At 45.5% G+C, this 20,425-nt stretch overlaps 1 protein-coding gene across 4 annotated transcripts; it reads right to left on the bottom strand.

The window, feature by feature from the left end:
• Positions 1 to 2,079: 2,079 nt before the first annotated feature.
• On the bottom strand, positions 2,080 to 19,845 carry CA5A (carbonic anhydrase 5A). 4 transcript variants are annotated; one of them, XM_069026655.1, is made up of 9 exons: positions 19,765 to 19,828; positions 19,440 to 19,551; positions 18,467 to 19,331; positions 10,577 to 10,774; positions 6,656 to 6,774; positions 5,548 to 5,643; positions 5,025 to 5,087; positions 3,559 to 3,714; positions 2,080 to 2,605 (listed from the first exon to the last, which is right to left on the bottom strand). In XM_069026655.1, the coding sequence occupies exons 3-9, from the start codon at positions 18,588 to 18,590 to the stop codon at positions 2,462 to 2,464; spliced, it is 900 nt and encodes a 299-aa protein (XP_068882756.1). In that variant the 5' UTR covers positions 18,591 to 19,331; positions 19,440 to 19,551; positions 19,765 to 19,828; the 3' UTR covers positions 2,080 to 2,461. The 4 variants fall into 4 exon arrangements, with proteins under 4 accessions (XP_068882756.1, XP_068882753.1, XP_068882755.1 ...); XM_069026652.1 differs by having other exon boundaries at positions 19,440 to 19,845; XM_069026654.1 differs by having other exon boundaries at positions 18,467 to 18,648; positions 19,440 to 19,845.
• Between the last annotated feature and the right edge of the window lie 580 nt (positions 19,846 to 20,425).

The raw sequence follows: 20,425 nt of genomic DNA, 5'->3' as shown, positions 1-20,425 counted from the left end.
TAACAATTCTGGAACCTGCGAAAAGCCAACATCGTTCAGAACAGGGGCCCAGCGCTTCTGCGCATGCGCAGGCGGAGTGATCCGCCTAGAGGGACTATTTGTGATGCGGTCCGGCCCGCGGAGGGATCACGGGTGATGCGTCCCGACGCGGAGTGATCCGCCAGGAGGGACTATTTGTGATGCGGCCCTGCCCGCGGAGGGATCGCCGGTGATGCGTCCCCGCCCGCGCATGCGCACTGAGCAGCGCCCCGCAGCGATCTGCGCACGCGCAAGGATCCGCGCCCGCGCGGCTGCGAAAACGCGCTGCACTTTGTAGAATTCGAAGGAAAGTTGAAGAAAAGGGACAGTTTAATAAAAGCTTAATAAAATTAGGAGACAGCAGCACAAAGGGCGCTACGGCCGGGGGCTTCGCAGAGAGCCAAAGGCGCGCCTTGACAGCCAAAAGATCGGCTTTAAAAGTACAGCGCTTATTTTTCTTCATCACCATCATGCATCATTCATTCATTCTTTGGAGTTGCTCAGTATCATCTTATCAGTCTTATCTTTTTCCTTGCCTCCATTCTGTCTGGTTTCAGGTTTTTTTAATTCTTCTGATAAAATTTTCCAGGAATGCGAATAGCCCCCCCCCCCCCCATCCTTCCCAAACTGAGCACCCGAACTGCAGCCATTCTACAGCGTTACATTACAGAACCCCGGCAAAGCTTTTCTCACATTAAGGAACAAGAAAAAAACCAACATCACAATCCATTCACAACAATTCTGGAACCTGCGAAAAGCCAACATCGCAATACCGCTTGGAATAGAGGGATCCGCGGTGATCCGCCCGAGGGACTATTTGTGATGCGGACTTGGCCGCGGAGGGATCAGCGGTGATAGCCTTTCTATTTCCCCAAAATTCTGAGATGTCTGGCATCCCAAAAGAAGGATTTTTGTTTGGATCGTTACTGAAAGAGTTCGACATTATTATTGGACTTACAATTCTTTGCTTTTGTTTTTTCCTCAGTCCAATACAGAGCTGGTTTCTCGGGGACCCACCGGGTCAAAGTTCCAGACCGCCGAAGCGGTCGCTGCCAGGGGAACGGGGCAGGCGAGGGAGGGAGGGGGGGTAGGAGGTGGGAGTCCTGTCGGAGGCCGATTCCTGCAGGAGCGGGGGAGCAGAGGCGGAGGCTGCTGCCGGAGCCGCCCAGGGGACGAGCTCTTCGGGCCGCTACCGGAGCCCGGCCTGGAGCCTCGGCACGGGCACGCAGCAGCCACGGCCACAGGACTCCGAGCTGCCCGCGGGCCCAAAGCCGGGTTCGATGGAGCCGCGGCAGAGAACGCAGCGGGGACAGCGGCTGCTGGAACGGCCGCGGACACCGGGAGCGGGGCCGGGACTGGGGCCGCCAGCGGGGCTGGGAGCTGTGGGGCGGAGAGCCGGGATAGGAACGGGCACAGGGACACCGAAAGCGGCGGGCTGGGAGCTGTGGGGCGGAGAGCCGGGATAGGAACGGGCACAGGGACACCGAAAGCGGCGGGCTGGGAGCTGTGGGGCGGAGAGCCGGGATAGGAACGGGCACAGGGACACCGAAAGCGGCGGGCTGGGAGCTGTGGGGCGGAGAGCCGGGCTGGGCACGGCACAGGGACACCGAAAGCGCATCACCGCTGACCCCTCCGCCGCCAGGACCGCGGGTCCCTCTGTTACCAACGGTATTGCGATGTTGGCTTTTCGCAGGTTCCAGAATTGTTATGAATGGATTGTGATGTTGGTTTTTTTCTTGTTCCTTAATGTGAGAAAAGCTTTGCCTGGGTTCTGTAATGTAACGCTGTAGAATGGCTGCAGTTTGGGTGCTCAGTTTGGGAAGGATGGGGGGGGGCTCTTCACGTTCCTGGAAAATCTTATCAGAAGAAAAGAACCCGAATCCAGACGGAATGGAGCCAAGGAAAAAGATATGACTGATAAGATGATACTGAGCAACTCCAAAGAATTAATGAATTCTGCATGATGGTGATGAATACAAAATAAACGATGTACTTTTTAAGACGCTTTTGGATGTAGAGGTGCACCTTTGGATCTCTGCCAAACACCCGGCCATAACGCCCTTTTTGCTGTTGTCTCCTAATTGTCTCTTTTATTAAACTTTCCTTCAAATGTTACAAAAAGTGAAGCTCATTTTTCACAAAGGCACTGAAAGAGCATTTGAAGAGACACAGAACAATTCACAGAAGGGGCAGGGGAGAAACTCTCCTATCCTTATATTACCTCTAACTGTCAAAACATTTCCTTATATCAATCCCTGCCTTAGAGCAAGTCAACTTGTTACGGGTTAATATCATTTACTTCTTAAAAAAAAAAGCACAACTAAAATACCCCGCAGCTTCTCTAGCGAAGGTCAAGGGGCACTGCCTGTGAGGGGGGCTGCAGAGAAAGGACAAATCCTCCAGGCTGCCGTGCAGTGCAGCTGCACTGAGGGTGCTGGGCCATCTACGGCCCGAGGAGCTGAGCGTGGGGCCGGAAGGACGAGCGCACCGTGCGGTTCATCAGCGGCTGCAGCGGGCGGAAGTTATCCACCATCCGCTTCTCCTCCTCGCCATCCGACGTGAACAGCAGCATCCGAAAGGCCTCCAGCTGGGAACCAGAAAGGGCCACTTGAGTCACTTCCCAGTAATTCCCCAGGCTGGGAATTCATGGCAAAAGGCAAGCGTTTATTCTTGGAGAAGAAAATAGAAGCAAAGGTAGCGCTGCGTTTGTATTCGGAGGGATTTTAGCACCAACACCTTTGGCACCTGCTGGTAAAGACTATCCCATTATCCACGCCAGCATGGGAGAATTATCAGTCATCTGCCATCCTTAGGGAAATTAAACCCCAAATGTGGCACACTTGAGAGCCATTTCCATTCAAATACTTCATCCAACCTCTGTTTACACCCTCCCTGGCACCCAGAAAAGAGGGAACCCCCAAAAGCACCAATCCCCAGAGTTGTTCTCTCACTGGGATTAAAATAAAGTATGCAGCAGATCAGCTTTTAGTGCTCACAAGGCCGTGCCAATGGTAAGTCACTGCTATGTCATGAAAAAAGGAGAGTAAACAGCCAAGAAAAAAAGAAAAACTGAGAAAAGTTTCAATTTAAAAGAATGCCACACTATGCCTGCAGTTCTCTGTTAACCATCTCCATTTCACAAGTTTTTCCCTTCCCTCCACAAAAAAAAAAGCTGCATCACGCTAAGGAGAGCAAACTTAAGCAGTATTCCAGTAAATTCCTAAAACCTCCCAAGTTTGCAAGGGGCAGCTTCCAGAATTGTGTATCACAGATCAAGATAAAACTCTTGAGAATAGTCAGAAAAGTTCAATAAAGCTGCAAAAACATCTTGGAGAGGTCTTAGGTCTTTCAGTATTAGTGGCTGTTAATGCCAGGATTCCATTCCTCCCCAGATCCTGGGCTGAAGCAGTCATAAATCTCTGTGAAAACAACAGCGAATTTTTGTGTTTTCACAGAGAATTGCTGGTAAAGAACTGGGTCTGTGCATCTTCCCCTCTGTGGCAGGAAGAGGGGTGTTCTGAAAGGAAAATTGAGATTTACCTGGTCCTCATCCACCTCTATTGGCTTCTTCTTAATGATCCACGTGACTGATTCAGTGAGGGGGGGAGTGGTCAAAGAGCCGGCGTAGGTCCAGTAATCAGGGCAGGAAGGGATCAAACAGGAGGGATCAAAGACATCAAACTCGATCACAGTGTCCTAAACAGCAGGAAAAAGCATCTTTAAGGATGGTGTTTAGAGAAAAAAATGACAAAGTTGAAAAAGATCCTGACCATGAGATTAAAAACTCTGTTATGTGTGTGCATGGGAAATGAGGTGTTGGGAATATTAATAATTTTAAATCACATAAACTTGTATAAAACTGGGTTTGAGGAGTAAGGGGCAGCTGCTGAGCAGACAAAATTTAAGTATTTCTGCTGTCCCCACAAGCCATGAGGAATTCAGTGGAGGAGAAACAAGGAGTGAGAAGGATCCACGGCCTAAGGCTTTGTGGGAGCTGGATGCAGCCAGGAAAAAGAGGGAGTAAGCGGTGGAATAAGTTCAAGGTAGCTGTGCCAGATCTTTAAAAGACTGCAAAGTGTTTTACTTTTTACCACGTGATTTGGGGCAGCAGGAAGAGGACTAAAATTTTATTTAGATTAAATATTCCTGTCTCCAAAATGTTCAATCCCACAAGTGGGGTATCAGACAGAATGTAGGAGCTTCAGAACCCAGGACTTCCCACACAAACATTGCTCCTGGGGGATTTTCAGGATACACTGGCAGCTCTTGGCTTAGTTTCTTTTAAATTCACATGCTGTAAATTATTATCGTTTCATAAGAGAGGTATATTCAGATTTGGGGAGGTCTTCTGGCACTGAACTGCCGTGTTTGGTGTTTATCTGGCAGAAGTGTCACTGCTCTGACATAAAAACTCGTTCTATTTGGATTTTAAAAACTCCTTCCTGTGAGAAACAGTGGCACAGCGACTTCAGCTGGAATGTGAGTAGCAGTTGAAAAGGTAGATGTGGTTTTTTTTGTGGTTTTTTCAGAAGTGGTTTGTTCAGTCGATGTGGTTTTTCAGAAGGGAACTGGCACGGGGAGGAGCTGCTCCTGAGCACTGTCAGAGACTCAGCGCTCCCTCTCCTGGCAGGAGTCTGCTAGGAAAGATCCCATTCACCCAGCAGAAACCCAGCAGTGGTTATTAAAAAAGCAAACATCTCCTCCTCAAAGAGCAGACAAAAATCAAAACGCCTTAATCCCACAGTAAATAAACTCCCACTTCAAGCATGTCCTTGTAAGGGGAAACAATCTCAAGAGTAGCATTTCTTCAAGTGGTTTGAAAAGCTTAAAGTATCCAATTCCTCCTGAAAAATCAGCTTTCCCTCCCACTTCCCCTGTAATCAACAAGGTGTCAATCAGCCCTCCCCCGGTAAAATTTAAGGAAGAAAGCTTTTCTCGGTGTTTTGTTGTTCTCCAAGCGTTCTTTCTGTTGGGTGACAATGGGTGGCACACCTCAGAGCACTGACCTTGTGTCTGACTGCTGGCAGGGCATCCACCAGGGTCTGCAGCCCTTCGTGCCGTGCTCCCAGCTGCAGGGACAGGGAGGAGTTGGACAGTCAATAAGCTGATCAATAATCAATCCGTTCTACTTATCAGCATTAGTGTTTTTTGATAACAAGAATCACAGGATATTTAGGGTTTAGAAGGGAGCTCTGGAGATCATCTGGTCTAAGGCAGGGGACCTGGAGCACGTGACACAGGAACACATCCAGGTGGGCTTGGAGTGTCACCAGACAAGGAGACTCCAGGTCCTTCCTGGGCAGCTGTTCCACTCTCAACATAAAGTTCTTCATACTGAGGTGAAACTGGTTTTAGTTTCTGGCCACTGCTCCTCATCCTGTCACTGTCACCATCCTCTGACACCCCTTGCAGACATTTGTATGGATTGATGGGATCTCCTCCCAGCCTTCCCTTAATTGCCCTAAATTGGCTTTAACAGATTGCAAACAGAAAGGCATCATTACAGCTGGTCATGCAGAACACAATTACCTTTAAGAACACTCCAATAACAGCCAAGCCATTCCCTTCCATCACAGCGTCCTCAAAACTCGGGTACTCCACAGCATTCCAGTGCACCAAATGCAGCTGAAAACGGAATGAGGGAGAGATCAACCCCTGCTCAGAGCACAAACAGCACACCTGACTTCTAACCTTGGCTGCATTTGCTCCTTGGCACTGTGAGGCACTGCAGTGAGCTGCCTCAGAAACCACACACCACAAAAACAAGGAACAAAGTGCTGTTGGTAAATAATGGTCCTTCCCTTACTTTTTTTTCCTTGAACAATAGCTAAAGACCCATCCACTGCATTTCCCACATGTAAAAGGGATTTAGTCTGTGGGAATCTGTCTGCAGGAATGCTGGACAAAGGCACAGACAAAGCTCAGTATTGCTGGAGCTAAAGGGCTGTTCCATCTCTTCCCAGGAAGAGCAGAGCACACTGTCCTGAGGAACACCCTCCTGCATGTAGCAGTCTTCCTCTGCACTGCTGACAGCCAACTCACTAAAGAGTTTTGTGTGGTAAATAAATACCCCAGCCCAAAAACTTAGTCACAGTCTCCTGTTAATGAGGATCTTGCCAAGCTGGCAGCACCACTATGAACACACCAACAGGAGATAAACGTCTCCCTAAAAATAACGCATCATCACTTGACAAATTCTCCTCCTTTGGCAAAGAACTGTGGTCAAAGCTGTCACACTTTCACATTTCCCCCCACTGACTCCATCCTTTTCATTGACATTTTCTTCCTTAGCAGTTACCTAAGCATCAAAGTTTTGCTATTTTAGTAACTGTTCAAGAGCTGCAAACAGCAAATGAAGTGATGGTTTTTTAGAGTACTTAGTGGATGCTTTGTTTCTCTGAAAGATTTAGTAACAATAAACAAAGTGATCTTTAACTTCCAGTAATGGGGCCAATGTCCAACTTTCAGGCTGTTCTTCTCCAGAAAACACAGTGAATTTTTATAGAATAAAACAGCAGATGAGCTGCAGCAGCCACCAGGTCTGATCCTTAAAAACAAACTGCAATTCCTCAATTTGGGAGTTTTCACAGACACACCTGAGACAAGTATTTGCATTGTTCAGCATTTCATCTCATACCTCTGCTGGGTAAAATTTACTGTCAACGGTGTGCTCTGAGCCCCAGTCGTTTATAGCTCCCCAGTGGAAGTGGAACTGCTTTAGCCTGTACTGGTTTTCCAAGGGCCCTCCAATGATGACTAGAAAACAAAACAAGACACACATGTTGATAAATATGAGTTAGAATCAGCCAGACAAGTAAATCCTTGGAAAAATTTTGCCCAGGAAAAAAGTATCAGGTGGGGCAACTCAAGGTTGCCCAGGAAAAAATTATCAGGTGGAGCCCTATTGCTTGGCTACTTCTACACTTTGCCATGACCAAATTCTTCATGCAAACAACATTCCTGGTCTTCCCTGCATCAAACTGGAGATGAGCTGAAGAGTCTCCTCATCCATCTCCCCTCAAGGGAATGTTTTCCCAGTTGACACCAAGTTTGGCACGGTCATGAGTTCCACACTCTCATCCCTCTGTCAGAGCAGCAGTGTGAGGACTGCCTGACCAGGAGACACTTGGCAGGTGACACAGCAGTGACACATCCATTAAATGGGTTAAATGACATCCCTACAAGCCTCAGGATCTATGAAAAATATTGACATTTCTCATGACAAGACTTCAAAAAGCAAATTTTGCCAGACAAATCAGTATATTGAGTCAAATGTCCAACTCTCCTCCAAGCTACAAAAATCCAAACATCTAACATAGCTTTCAGACTGCACAACCAAAGGTCAGCCAGAAATATGTTTTATTGTGCCTACAAGCTGTGCATGAAGTATTTAACATCCAGTCTGCCTCTGGGCAAGTTTCTGGAAGCTTTAATGCCCTTTTTATCAACGAGTAAAGGTAAACCTCCAGTCTGTTCTCCTGGTTCCAGAAGGCCTCCCATCCTTTTGCAAACACACAAATGAAGAAGTCCATGGCCAGCTTTCTGCTTCCACTCATTCCCTCCTACCTGCACCATAAACATCCTGCAAAGTCATCCTGCTAATTATTATATCAGAGCATCTGGTAAACGAGAAGCCATAATTACTTCCCAAGGGCTAATAACACTTATGGAATCAGAGAATCATTTAGGCTGGAAAAGAGCTTTAAGATCCTCGAGTTCCACTGTTCATCCAGCACTAAACCATCAGCATCTGCTGGTTTTTACTGAACTGCAGGACATGGTGAAGTTTTACAGCAAGCCATGGTATAAAGCACCTAATCCCAACACTGCTTCTGAAAATAAGTTAATCACTTTCTTGCTAAGGAGAAAACAATGAGAGGAATTAAAAGATTTTCTTGTATTATTTTTTTTTCCTGAAAGCCAGCCAGCAGGTTTGAAATTCTAACCAGACAGGCCTGGCTGTTGATAAAGGAATAAATTAAAACAAGCTGTGCAAAGTGACATTGAATTCATTTCATCCCCTGCTGCTGAGCTCTGGGCATGAATGCAATACCAACCATCACTGGAGAATCACAATGCCCCATCCCTGGAAGTGCCCGAGGCCGGGTTGGACGGGGCTTGGAGCAAGCTGGGATAGTGGAAGGTGTCCCTGCTCATGGCAGGGGGTGGGATGAGATGGGCTTTAACGTCCCTTCCCACCCAAACCATCCTGGGATTCTGTGATGGAGAAGGGGTGGGATGAAGTTGTGGTTCACCCAGCCAAGCCTTTCAGAACTGAAGTTTCTGTGCTCCAACACGATCCACTCCTGATTATGTGATGATGCAAACCCTCAAGTGACTACATTTGTGTTAATAGCCACATCCACTTAAATATTTGCCTCACAAGTAACTTCAGGCACAGACACACATATGGAGAGACTCAGGTTCCCTTAATGGCCACCAGAAAGTGACAGAAAATAAGTAGGAACTTCAGTCCCTTTAGAAGCATTTCTTCTCCAATTACAATCTGGATAATTTCAAAACAAAATAGAAGAGGCTCTAACAACAAGAATCACTGCACTGTTTATTGCAGCCCTGGCTCTGTTTCAGCCTCGTTTCTGATGACACCACACACAGACAGACCACATGCTGTACATACCTTTCCCTCACCCTCTTCCTCCTCTCCTCCTGCTCTACCTTCAGCTTTAGCCCAAGTCTTGCAAACCCCATCTCAGGATTCAGGCCTTTTTGTCTATCCTGGGTGTCTTTCTCATCTTCTGTTTCAACTGTGGTGCTTTTGTTTGTTCCCAGGCTTTCTTCTCTGGATTTCTATGATTGTTAGACAGAAGCTGGCAGGGAGAAAAACCAGAAATAGCAAGAGTAAAGAAAGAAAGGTGGAGGAAAAAGGCAGGCACCTGAAAACTGGGTTATACAGCAACACCTCACTACCTGTTGTTCCTCTGTCATTTTTCAGCCCTGTCACTGATAGTTTGATGCCATCCCATCCCTTCATGGACTTAAATTCATTTGAGGAAGATGAGGATGATGGAAAGCCAGCAAATGCTCACAGAGAAAGATCTACCTTGAGGAAAGTCTTATAGACAAAGCAGGTAAGATCTTTCAGAGGTGAGCACCTGAGTCCTGGTGATTCCAGCCTACCCTGTCCCTGTGCAGTTAATTATTGCATATTTCTGAGCCCCCTAAAGGCAATTCCCCTTTGCTACATCAATTCTTGCAGAAAAAAATCCAGCTTTGTTATCCACTAAACACTTTTCAGCATCATATCCTCAACAGATAGTGGGGTGTGGCTTATAAAGCAAGAGACTGTTAAATTAAAAGCAAAGCCAATCTAAAGTCAGTAAATTAAAATCACTGATGAGGTAACAAGTGATGTCTCTCCTCTAACCCAACCTCACTAAAAAAACCAGAAACAGAAATGGGTCTTCCCTCTTGGAAATGGATATTCCGAGTGAACAGCTAGAAACAAGAAAAACAAAACAAGCCCCAAACATCACACAAGCTCCCTGCATTCCACCACTACCATTTCTGCTGCACTGTTTTATCAGCCTCTTTCCAAGCATCAACCAAAAATATTGGTGTTGTGAGGACAAAGTGTTTGTTTGTGTGCTGGAGGCTCCCTTCCCAAGGGCATTGCTACATCCCTCAGGAAGCTGGAGGATCTCTCAGGGTGAGCAGCCACCTTAAATATCAATGACTCCAATCCAACAGGTTCCAACTTGCTCAGGGTCCCTCAGTTTTTCCCTGCAGGAGAAGCTGGGCAATCATGTGCTTCACAACAGCCCTGACCAATTGCTACCAGCTCACCTGCCCTTATGAAGTATCTTTAAATTCTGTAATATCCTTTGGTAAAGGCAGCTTTTAGCAGGAACAATGAACAGAAAATCTGGAATTTGGGAGCAAGATCTTGATTTTAAGTCAAATTTTTTACTCTATTAAGCATTTAAAAAGGCTGAGCTGCTCAGGTCAGAGGCTCGTTCACATGAAATTGCTGGAATGGTCGGATTTTCCCTAAAACAACAGGGACACACACACAGACACACCTGCAGAGCTCAGTGCTATTTCATTCCCTAAAACCCCATGGAGATAAGCATGTGTGCCTTCCAACTGCAACTCATGTGGCTGCTGATTACTTCAAGTGCATTAAATATCTCTATTAACACCACAGAAGATAAGTGGCAGATTACTTCAGTAAAGAGCAGCCATGGAATCAGGTTTCAAATTGAGTAGGTACACATATAAATGACTGAGGATTGACTCATGTGGTCAAAGCTTATTACAAAACCTACAAGACAGGGCACCGAGGCTTGTGAAATGAGTTTCAACATCCAGCAGGGGATTTGTGCACAATGCCCATGGTAACAAAAACACTGTAAATGTGAAGTCTTTATAGAATTTCTTCTTTATGATTCCCACCACTGTAAACCCACGTTTAACTCCAGCATTTTTTTTACTGTACATTCATTTTCAACATGAGGACTTACATCACACGAGTATTTCTCCTCTCTAAGCATTAATGAGACGATAAATAGATTTTTTTTTTACCCTGAGTTTTGCTTACTTGATCTGTCAGTAGAATCATCAAACTCCACCAGGAAGGAGTAGCCATTGTTCCAGATGTGAAGACAGGTGGTTGGGTCATAGCTGATTTTCAGAGGCTTCAGGAAGGGATCATAAACACTGTCCCTCCACTGGATGTTGATGGGAGACTGCCGGGTGCCTCCAGGAATTGTCAGCGGGCTCTGCCACAGCGGATGCACTGGAAGATGAGGAGGAGAGTCAAGCTCTGAGGCAGGATACAGAACTTTCTGGCAAGGGAAGGTACTGTGTCACCAAAGGCTAATTCAAGTCAGCTGGTGCCCAGGAAAGTAGAAGAAAAATAAGACATTCCAGTTGCATGACTCAAAGCCATACAGGGAAGCACAGTAATTTGACTTAGAACCAAGTCAGTACCTTCCTACCTTTGCAGAATGCTCTGAAAAGAAGCTGTTCCCCCATTTCCCAGAAAAAGAGAGTGTTTTCCTATTATTGCCAGATTTTAAGGCGGCTTTGTTTTAGAGCTTTCATGACACACCAGTGCCATGAGCTGAGCTGGGAGCACTCCAGACATGGGATAATTCCCACTGGGAAGCAAAACATTCTCTAGAAGGCAACACAAGCACAGGGGTTACCCCACAAAGGAGGGTTCAGAGCTCCTGCAGCAGCCACACCAATCCTGACCAAAACTGCTTTGTGCAGACACGTCCTGCTGATCCCACACCTGTAAAACCCAAACCCAGCAATTTTGGGGGCAGCTTGGGCACCTCAAACTGGCACATAGTTTCCACAGAAGTTTATTCTGCTTAAAACCAGAACAGACACCTGTGTGAACCTGTTCACCTGGTGACCCACACACAGGTTTTGGTGTCCTATGCTGAATCCCAAATCGTGATGCTTCGAGCATCACCTTGAAGGCTACTTCACTAGATACGACCGTTCAGGGCCTTTTACAACGAGGAATTAAAAATAAATTAAACCTTCAAACCACTCACGTGAGGGGTGGCTGAACAACTTTTCCCCCCGTTTTCCCTCAGCGAGGAGCAAACTTTACGGAGCTCCATAAGGTCAACTCAGGCAAAGGCGCTGCAAAAACACTCCCTACATTTAAAGCACTGTCATTTCCTGCTGTTTCATCCGAGGACAAAGGCAGGCTGAGCTCGGCGTCCCTGCAGCTCTCACACAGACTTTGGCAGCGCGGGGGGCTGCAAGCGATGGCGGGACAGGGGCACGGCGGGGAGAGCCCGGGCGAGCGAGCCCCGCTCTGCTCGGGCTGAGGGGGAGCGGCACTCACGGGCGTCTCGCAGGCGGTAGGAGCAGCAGGCGCCGAGGCTGCACCGGCGGCTGCCCCGCTGTGAGGAGCAGGAGGAGGAAGAGGCGGCGGCGGCCGCCCAAGCGCGGCGGAGCAGCGGCAGCATCGCGGCGGAGATCGCGGAGCCGCCGCCGCCCACCCCGGCCCGGCCCCTTCCGGCACGGCCCTCCCCGCCATGGCCCCGCCGCAGCGGCCTCGGGGGCGGGCCGGGTGTGCCCTCATGCTGGGACATGCGGCTCCTCATGCTGTGACCGCCGTGGAGCAGCGGCAGCAGCTCTGTGCGGGTGGAAGTTCGCCATTTCCCGTGCTCAGGGTGGTCCCCTCACACCCAAAGGGATTGCTTCGTACCGAGTACCTCACCTCATAAAAGTATCGCCTCACGCAAAAAAGTGTCCCCTCACACCAAAATAGCACTTATTCCCTCACACCGAAGCGTTTCTCCTCATATCAAGTATTTTCCCCTCACATCAAGAGAGTATTTACTGCATCATGTCAAAAGGGATTCCTTCGCCTCAAGTACATCCCCTCACAACAAATGAGTGTCCCCTCACATCAAAAGTGCATCCCCTTACGCCAAAAAATGTATTCTCTCACACCAAAAGTGATTTCTTTGCACTGAATACATCCTCTGACCCCAAAAGAGTATTGCCTCACCCCAAAAAGTGTCTCCTCACACCAAAAGTGATCCCCTTGCACCAAAAAATGCACAGAGATGGGTGATCCTGGCACAGCGTGATCCCCGCTCCAAGCCACATTTGGAAAAGTTATGAAAAGTTAATATGATGTTTGCTTTTCTTGGCTATCACAAAGGCAGGAGGCCAAAATAGTCCCACCTTGGATGATTAAAGGCTCAACTCAACTCAGCTGAACTTGGTATTCACCTGCCACTGCTTGAGGTGGTGAAACCTTGATGAAACTGGTTAAAAACCTTGGTCACTCCTCACACTTTTTGCTGTTCCAGCTGCCAGTGAAGAACACAGCAAAAAAAAAAATTTTTTTAAAAAGGAAGGAAAGCCTGTAGAAAGCTGAAAGTGTCAGTGAAAGCACAGAGATAAAGCAAGATTTCTAATTTTTGCCAGTTCTCTTGGGCAGCCGGGAGAAGAACACCACCCTCAGCTCCTGACCTTCATCTTACGACCATGAACCATTAGTTACTCTCTTAAAATCCTTTTTCAAATCTGCATTTCTCTTTTGGGGATTTTTTAATCTTGTTAGGATGACTTTTGCATTTTCACAAGGAACCTGACGTAACATTGAGAATGTTTCACTGAAATGGAGACAGGAGCAGATACTCAACCAGCATCAACCAAGAAGTGTTTGTTCTGTTTTACCAACATTGTGTAAGAAGTTTCCATTGCATTCACGGTATAACATGTTTAAAGTACTCCTGAGTTGAGTTAGAGCAGGTTGAATTCTGGCAAACGATTTGCTTTGAGTGGCTACACGATCACAAGCAGATCATCAGGAGATGTTCAAACAGCTTGTGATGTGAGGATGTTAGACTGGGTTTAAATTTCATTTTACTTCATCCCTTCAGTCTTTTTTTGTGTACTGAAATTCAACTGCAAGCAAAATGAACTCTTGGTTTGACGCCCAGCATGTTTTAGGATAACTAATTTACTATTCTCAACACAATTCTTTCTGTAGCTTAAAAAGAAGAGGTGAATAATCAATGAAATTGAAAAGACCTGCTGCCCATGAACATCATGATTCAGTCAGGCTTAATCACAGTTTAACAGCCTGTTGATCATGGTTAGGCAACTCTTTAGCACAGACCTGTCTTGCTGAAGCTACTGATGAACAACAGGGAGCTCCTGGTCATCAGGACAGCCCAGACAGGCTTCAGGTGTTTTATATTCAGCATAAACAAGAGATCCTGGGGGTTATTCTCATCTACAAACAAATTACTGGCATCCCTTCACCGTTCATCCTTGTTCCATTCTTCCAGGATGTGTCCTCTAAGTACAACTGGTAACCTCGAGCAGCTTAGAAATTACACCTACACCTGGTTCTGCAATTACAGAAAATCACAGAAAATTACAACTATTTCTTTTCTGTACATTAAATGGATGAAATAAAAAGCCTCAAACTCCACTGCTTTACACAGTGGCATTAAGACAACCCAACTCCAGGAAGCTTTTTGGAGGTTTGATCCTGCAAGGTTGTGAGAAATATGAAGTTTTTTACAGAGTCACTATGCTGAACAGAGTGAGTCACTTCTTGTGGGCTGAGCAGCAAAACCCAAAGGAAAGCTTATGGCACACTCTCAGAAATGATGGGCTGGTGAGGCACAAAACTAAAGAGAAATAACTTAGACCTGCAGTACTTTCATTTCTCTCCTGAATCATTCATGGCACCTCCATCCAGTTTTTTATGTGCACATGCTACTTCTTCCTGAGCATAAAGTTCAGTAAAACTCCAGCATTTAATTCAAAAAAACCTTCAAAGAAAACCCTTCAAAATAGGAACTCAGTGGCAGGGAGATAGTTTGGTTTGGAAACTGCAGACAGAAAGACAAGAACTACCTGTACAAAAAGGAAACCTAAGCCCTAAACCTTGTTCCCAGCACTTCACCAATGTAGCCAAAATCTTCTTTTCTGGACCATTCCAGAAACAAAATTTTCTCTTGGCCACGCCCCAGCTCGGAATGGTGATTTATACAAGAGAGACGTGGCTCTCATGCAGCAAGATCCAGAGAGAACAGCAGCAGCCAGAATCACAATATCCCTGTTGTTTCCCCCAAATTGTTACATTTCTGGGCCATCAGGGAGGTTCCAGCTGGGCTCTCGCTTATTGCTGAACCCAGAGTGGTTTCCTCAACCAGAAAGAGAAAAGCCCAAGGGATGCAGAATCTGTGTGGAAAGAGAAACAGAAACCTCACCTACAAGTTTCGCAATGTCCAAAGTGAATTTTAAAAAAAAGGGTGAGCATTGAGAAATAAATGTGCAGTTTGCACCCTTGGCTCACTGAGGAAGGGCCTGGTCTGGTGTTTGCCTTTGTCACACACCCATCTCTAGTACTGTCAGAGCAGTTAAACTAAATTTTGTCATACAAAAAGCATCACCAACATGTGAATCGCCTGTGAAAAGGGATCTGCCACAAACAGCCCTAATCTGTGCCTGATTTATTTGATTTTTTTTTTTTAAAACCTCCCCGACAGACACAGTGATGCTCCATTTAATTTTGTAGTGTTTGGGGGCTTCTTACATTTGCACAATGGTTTTTTCCCCCCACTTTTCCCAGATATATACAGCCATCCAAATAGTCCAAATATTCAGAATTATTTTCTGTAATTAATTGGATCCTTTAAAGTATTTATTAAGAAGTCCATTTAGGATTGACACAAGTATCAAAATCTTCAGGGTGGGAGTTCAAGATCCAGATGAAACTACAGGTTTTAATCTTTGAAAAGAAAAAGACCTGTTGAATCAAATGCTTTGATTTCTTTACACAGGGATTTTGCAATGAGATAAACCAGGACAGACACTGTGGTGGGAAGAGCTGAGAAACCGCACCCAGGGGAAGGAAATAAGGCCCTGCTTGCCATAGCAACACATTCTGAATGAGAAAATAAAATATGCTTATTCCTGAAACTCAGTAAAAAGACGTTTTAAATTTAAAGGACCACGGCTCTGCTTCAGCCACTGGGATTGAATAGTGCAGAGGAAATCCAAGATAGGTCGATTTCCTTGAAGCTTTTTTTGTCTGAATCAAGATTTTGGGGGATAACAGTGCTGGTTGGCTCAGGCCCATAGTGACAAGGTGCTGAAAGTTGTGCTGAATTGATGTCAGATGGGGACTGTGATTTAGGCCAGTTTATTGATAAACGGCCCAGTGTTTTTTATCAAACAGATGTAGCTGACAGGGTGCTCCCAGCTCGACAGGGGAGCAGCAGCAGATTGTGAAATGCTCAGCTTTTCTCTGCCTCCACAGTGTTTGGCTGAGATAGGAGCCTGGCTGAGGAGGCAGTGGCTGAGCCCAGATAAGGGGGAGGTAATTCCAGCTGGCAAGGTAAAGCAAACACAGGCTTTATCTTCTTCTGTATGAAAACATTTGCTGAAATTATGCATGCAGGCTTAGGAACTCAGCATGGAAGGGGCTTGAATGAGAACTCCTGGACAATTTAGGGAGGCACTGCAGTTGTATGTGCAGGCCTGGAGATGGCACACCTGGATTGTGTGCCGCTGCTGGACTCATACAATTCTTTGGGAAAAAAAACCAAAAACTTGACAGATTCTGCTTTTCTTGTAACTGCTTCTAAAAGGGCAAGAAAGGAAAAAGCCATTTAGGTCCGCTCTGGTAATTAGGCTTAAAAATCCCCATGGAGAGCATTTCTAGCAATTATTCTAAAAAATTTATGTCTGAAACCTCCACCTCCATGTGTTGTCACAAGGTACCTCAGAGCTTGGCACAGACACCCCCTGGGAACTTTGACATCCATGCCACAATTCTCACCAATGTTTCTACAGTGCTTTTCCAGTGAAGTGCAGGAAAAGCCCTTTGTCCTTGCAGGGTCACAAGGGGAAGCCAAAAAGCTCTAGAAATTGTCAGCCTTTGAGTTGTTTAACCTTGGTCTGAGTAACTGTGGAGTAACCCACTGGCTGCCTCACTCAGAGCTCCTGTCCACTCCCTGCCTGCCAAAAACAGCCATTCCAAAGACAAGGTTTTCCTGATTCAGTTTGTTTTGGCATTTCCTGCATGAATGGCACAGAGAAGAGAAAGATTTAAGGAATAAACAGTATCTGTCTTAAATTGAAAAGGGGAATGTGAGTAAAAATAGATAGCAATTGTAGTTCATTTAATCAGCAGCGGTCCTTGGATGAAACTACCTGGTCTGATCTCTTCTTGGAATGGGATCCCTTCTTACCCTGGGTAACCATAAAACAATTCCTGTTCTCCATCCCACATGGAAATTCAGAGCTCAGCTCTTCTCCAGTTTAACTTCTCACTCCACTGAACAACTTCAAATCATTTTCCCAGAGTGACACCTCCTCTGATAAAACAGAAACAGAGCACTCAATTCCAACACATTCTATCCCAGAAGTTTCTGATTCTATGGACCATAAATTTTGGTGGTGCATTAACACTGAACAAGCAGAAAAATTGGGATTGCCTGGAAGGATTCTGTGCTGCTGTTCCATGGATTTCATTACTTTGTAACAACTTAGATTGTGCCTTCCAAACTGGAAGTTGTTGGACTCGCCATAAATATTCCCTTGCAATCCTGGTTCATGTTTTCAGACAGAAATTAATAAAAATACAGACTAATGGCAGAGCTTTTTAACCACAATTCCAGTGGATTCTCTGGATTTCCCCTTGGAAGCAGTAACTCCTGTCAGTGCTCACCATGAGCAGTTGGTGTGATCCCAGTGCTGCTCTTCCTGGCACAGGGTTGGGGTTTAGCTGTTCAACCTCTCCTGAGTTGCAAAAGTTTGCTGATAAAATGGAGAAAAAGGAGTGATTTAGGCAGTGCTTGGGAATAAATCCTCTCTCGTGTGCACCCACCCATCTGTGGAGTGGGTGTACACACAGTTGGACAGATTAATTAACATATCTAATTAATACAAATTCACTAGGAAAGCTACTATTACATGCACCTAATTAGTACTAATTTAATAGAAAGGCTATTATTTCATAAGGCTGAATCATTGTTTTTCTAAATGTTACGGTAGTGCTTTTCTTTGAAGTACAAGGTCTTTTTCCTTGTTTTAATGGGAAAAATGAAGTTTCTGAGAGTGCCTGTAGAGGACAAACTGGGAGCTAATGAATATTTCTTGGAGTTTCCATATAAAAGCCTTGTGCTCATCTCCACTCTGCCTTGGTTTATATCACAAAATGATCTGTTTTTCATAATTAAGTAAATACAAAATTTGCCATTTGCTAATTTAAATAGAAGGGAATCACACCTCACTGTTCATGGAAGAACCTGGCTCTGTTCTTTGGGAGAAATTATTATGCTGAAGAAATTTACAGAGGAAAAAATAGGAAACAAAAGGTTTTTCTAGCTATAAAAATTACTATTCTCCAGCTGACATTATCTGCACAGCAGTGAGTAGACAATCTCTGGCTGGACCCATCTTATCTGTAAGTAAATTAATCAGTATTTTTAATAACTAAATCTTTAACATCTTCCAGGAGTATCTTGCACCTCAAAGTGATTTATTGGAGGTGATTTATGGAGCACATTTGGAGGGGGTTGTGGCTTGTACTAGGCCTCATTTTCCAAATCAAACATTGCAGTGGCTACGAAATTCTGAGTCAGAGTCAATTTGTGCTAAATACGTTTTGAATTATGCTCATAAATGCAGTTTTTATTGAAAGCCTCCCAAGTAACGATTGCATTTTGTTACAGGTTGGAGACACAAACGACCCAGTGCCACTGGCAAAGCAGAAATAAAGAACAAGGTTGAACCCAGACATTCCACAAAGTATTTCCATTTCTTTCATTCTATTCACTCATTTCTTCAATCTCTCAGCCACCTTCTCCAGCTCCCTCATTATTTAATTTGCTAATAAATAAGAACAACACTCAACCGCACCAGCTCTCTTCCCACCTCAGCATCTCCCGTTTTCCACCTATTTGGATGAAATGAAGTGACTTACAGGCAGCATTCCTGGCTTTTTTCCGGGAGCAGGCAGCCAGGCTGCAGGGCTGTGCTGGCACAGCTCGGAGGCTTTGCAGCTGCTTGGAGAGACGCACCAGGGCTGGTACCTTCACACCATTCATCACTGCCACCCGGGCACTCCAAACCTTCACTGCCTCCCTCAGCAGAGCCTTCCACAGCCTAACAACCCATCAACGTAATGGAGAACACAAAATCCTGTGGATATAGAGCTCCACGGGAACTGAGGGGTCACCAGGCTTATTTATAAATAATTTTGAGAGCACCCTTTGCTGGTTAAGAGGTGGAGCCAACCCAGGAGTTAATTTTCAACTCGGCCCTGCTCTGTCTTCCTCATTGGCTCTCCATTCCCAACGAGGGGCTGGCTGGTTGATAATTATTCCACATGTGCTTTCCAGAGGGGTTTTTTTCCCCCCTCATCTGGCTCCAAGAACACCAAAGGTTTGCAGAAAACTCCTCTTTGGTATGCAAGGAGAGAGTTCCTATCACTCCTTTGTGCATGCACACTTTGAATTTGAAGAGTTGCATATCTGAATACTGATAGCCAAGAGGTGCTATCAGAACACTTGAATTGCCCCGAGCTGGGGCTCAAACGGAGAAATTCCCAGAAATCCAGGAGCTATGCAGGGCTGGGCGCAGGGGAACACAGAGAGAAGCATTTCAGCTCTGAGCAGTGACTTCAGCAGCATTGCAGCCTCCAGGTGGGTGAGGAACTACAGAACAAGGCATGTCAGCAACAAATTTTCTGACAAAAACATCCCCTAATTTTGTATAGGCTAAAATTAGTAACATAAGGACCATTAATTATTCCACTGCTCACACTTGGAGCCAGCTGAAGTTTTTGTCTAGGAGAAAACAGATAGAGATATTTTCCTGACCCACATTTCTCAGAGATGAAAGCAAGAATGTTACTCTCTTGCTGTTTCCAGGGGCACCTCCCATAACTTAGTTACCTTATGTGAAAATGCTGTAGAGAAATCCCACGCTTTCGTTTTCTCTGGGATGCTTGCTCTTCCTCCAGTGGGCAAAATCCACATCAATGGTACGGACACATCTGAGTCAGAGCTGCAGTGTCTCAGGCCAAGCACAGAAACACAGGAAAGGAATTACTCCTATAAATTTTTCCCAATGTTTCAGATTATTACAGGCCAAATAGGAAGGCAAATGGAAAGCCATTGAAGATGGAATTGCCCTTCCCAAGGACAAACCAGCCCAGCAGTGCCTGTACCAAAGGGTCCCCTGGCATTCCCAGCCCCTGTGAGTGACCAAGGGACAAACCAGGAGTACAGGAAGGAGCAAAAGGAGACAGGATCAAAGCCAAATAGCAGAAAAGGTCCCAAGTCCTTCCTAGAGACAAGAGTAAAGGCAAAGCTGAAAATAAGAGTGCCACCGCCAGAGCTGAGGCTTAAATGGGCTCCTGGCTCATCATGGTAGGTGGAGGCTGCAGGTGAGGATAATTTGGGGTCGTTAAAACTTAATTAAACAAATGAAAATATTTACAAAACCCACGTGATTCTTCTTCTCCATTAAATACATAAGTGGGTATATTTTGAAAACTACAGAATCCATCAATGACAGAGCAAGAAGAGATGAATGATAAAACTATTAATATTCTGCTGCTTTTCAATAGTTTTGAATTGTGTTCTCGCTGGTTTGGGGGGGGTTGGGTTTTTTTATCGTTGGGTTATTTTTTGGGTTGTTTTTTTTTGTTTTGGGTTTTTTGTTTTATTTGGTTTTTTTTTAATTTTTTGTTTTGGTTTTTTTTTAGCAATCTCTTGTTTTGAATTAGAAACTTCTTGGTCATGTTTTCATGAAACATCTGTCTGTCTGTCATCTCTTATCACACAGGGTGTCAGTGCAGGGCTCAGGCTAAGGGAATCCTCTTCAGTATCCTAAAGTGGCCAGCTTAGCTGTGCTATTTATTATTCCAGCTCCTCCT

The sequence above is a fragment of the Aphelocoma coerulescens genome, chromosome 11 (assembly GCF_041296385.1).
Source record: "Aphelocoma coerulescens isolate FSJ_1873_10779 chromosome 11, UR_Acoe_1.0, whole genome shotgun sequence".
NCBI lineage: Eukaryota > Metazoa > Chordata > Aves > Passeriformes > Corvidae > Aphelocoma > Aphelocoma coerulescens.
Note: the sequence above shows the minus strand (reverse complement) of the source record. Positions and strands in the feature narration are given on the sequence as shown.

Excerpts from the sequence above, each read along its gene's own strand:
- CA5A (XM_069026652.1), bottom strand. The coding sequence starts at position 18,590 with ATGAATGGTGTGAAGGTACCAGCCCTGGTGCGTCTCTCCAAGCAGCTG. Across the intron at positions 10,775-18,466 it reads AAAAGCCAGGAATGCTGCCT|TGCATCCGCTGTGGCAGAGC; the intron begins GTAAGTCACTTC and ends CTCATCTTCCAG. Across the intron at positions 3,715-5,024 it reads TGCCAGCAGTCAGACACAAG|GACACTGTGATCGAGTTTGA; the intron begins GTCAGTGCTCTG and ends CCTGCTGTTTAG.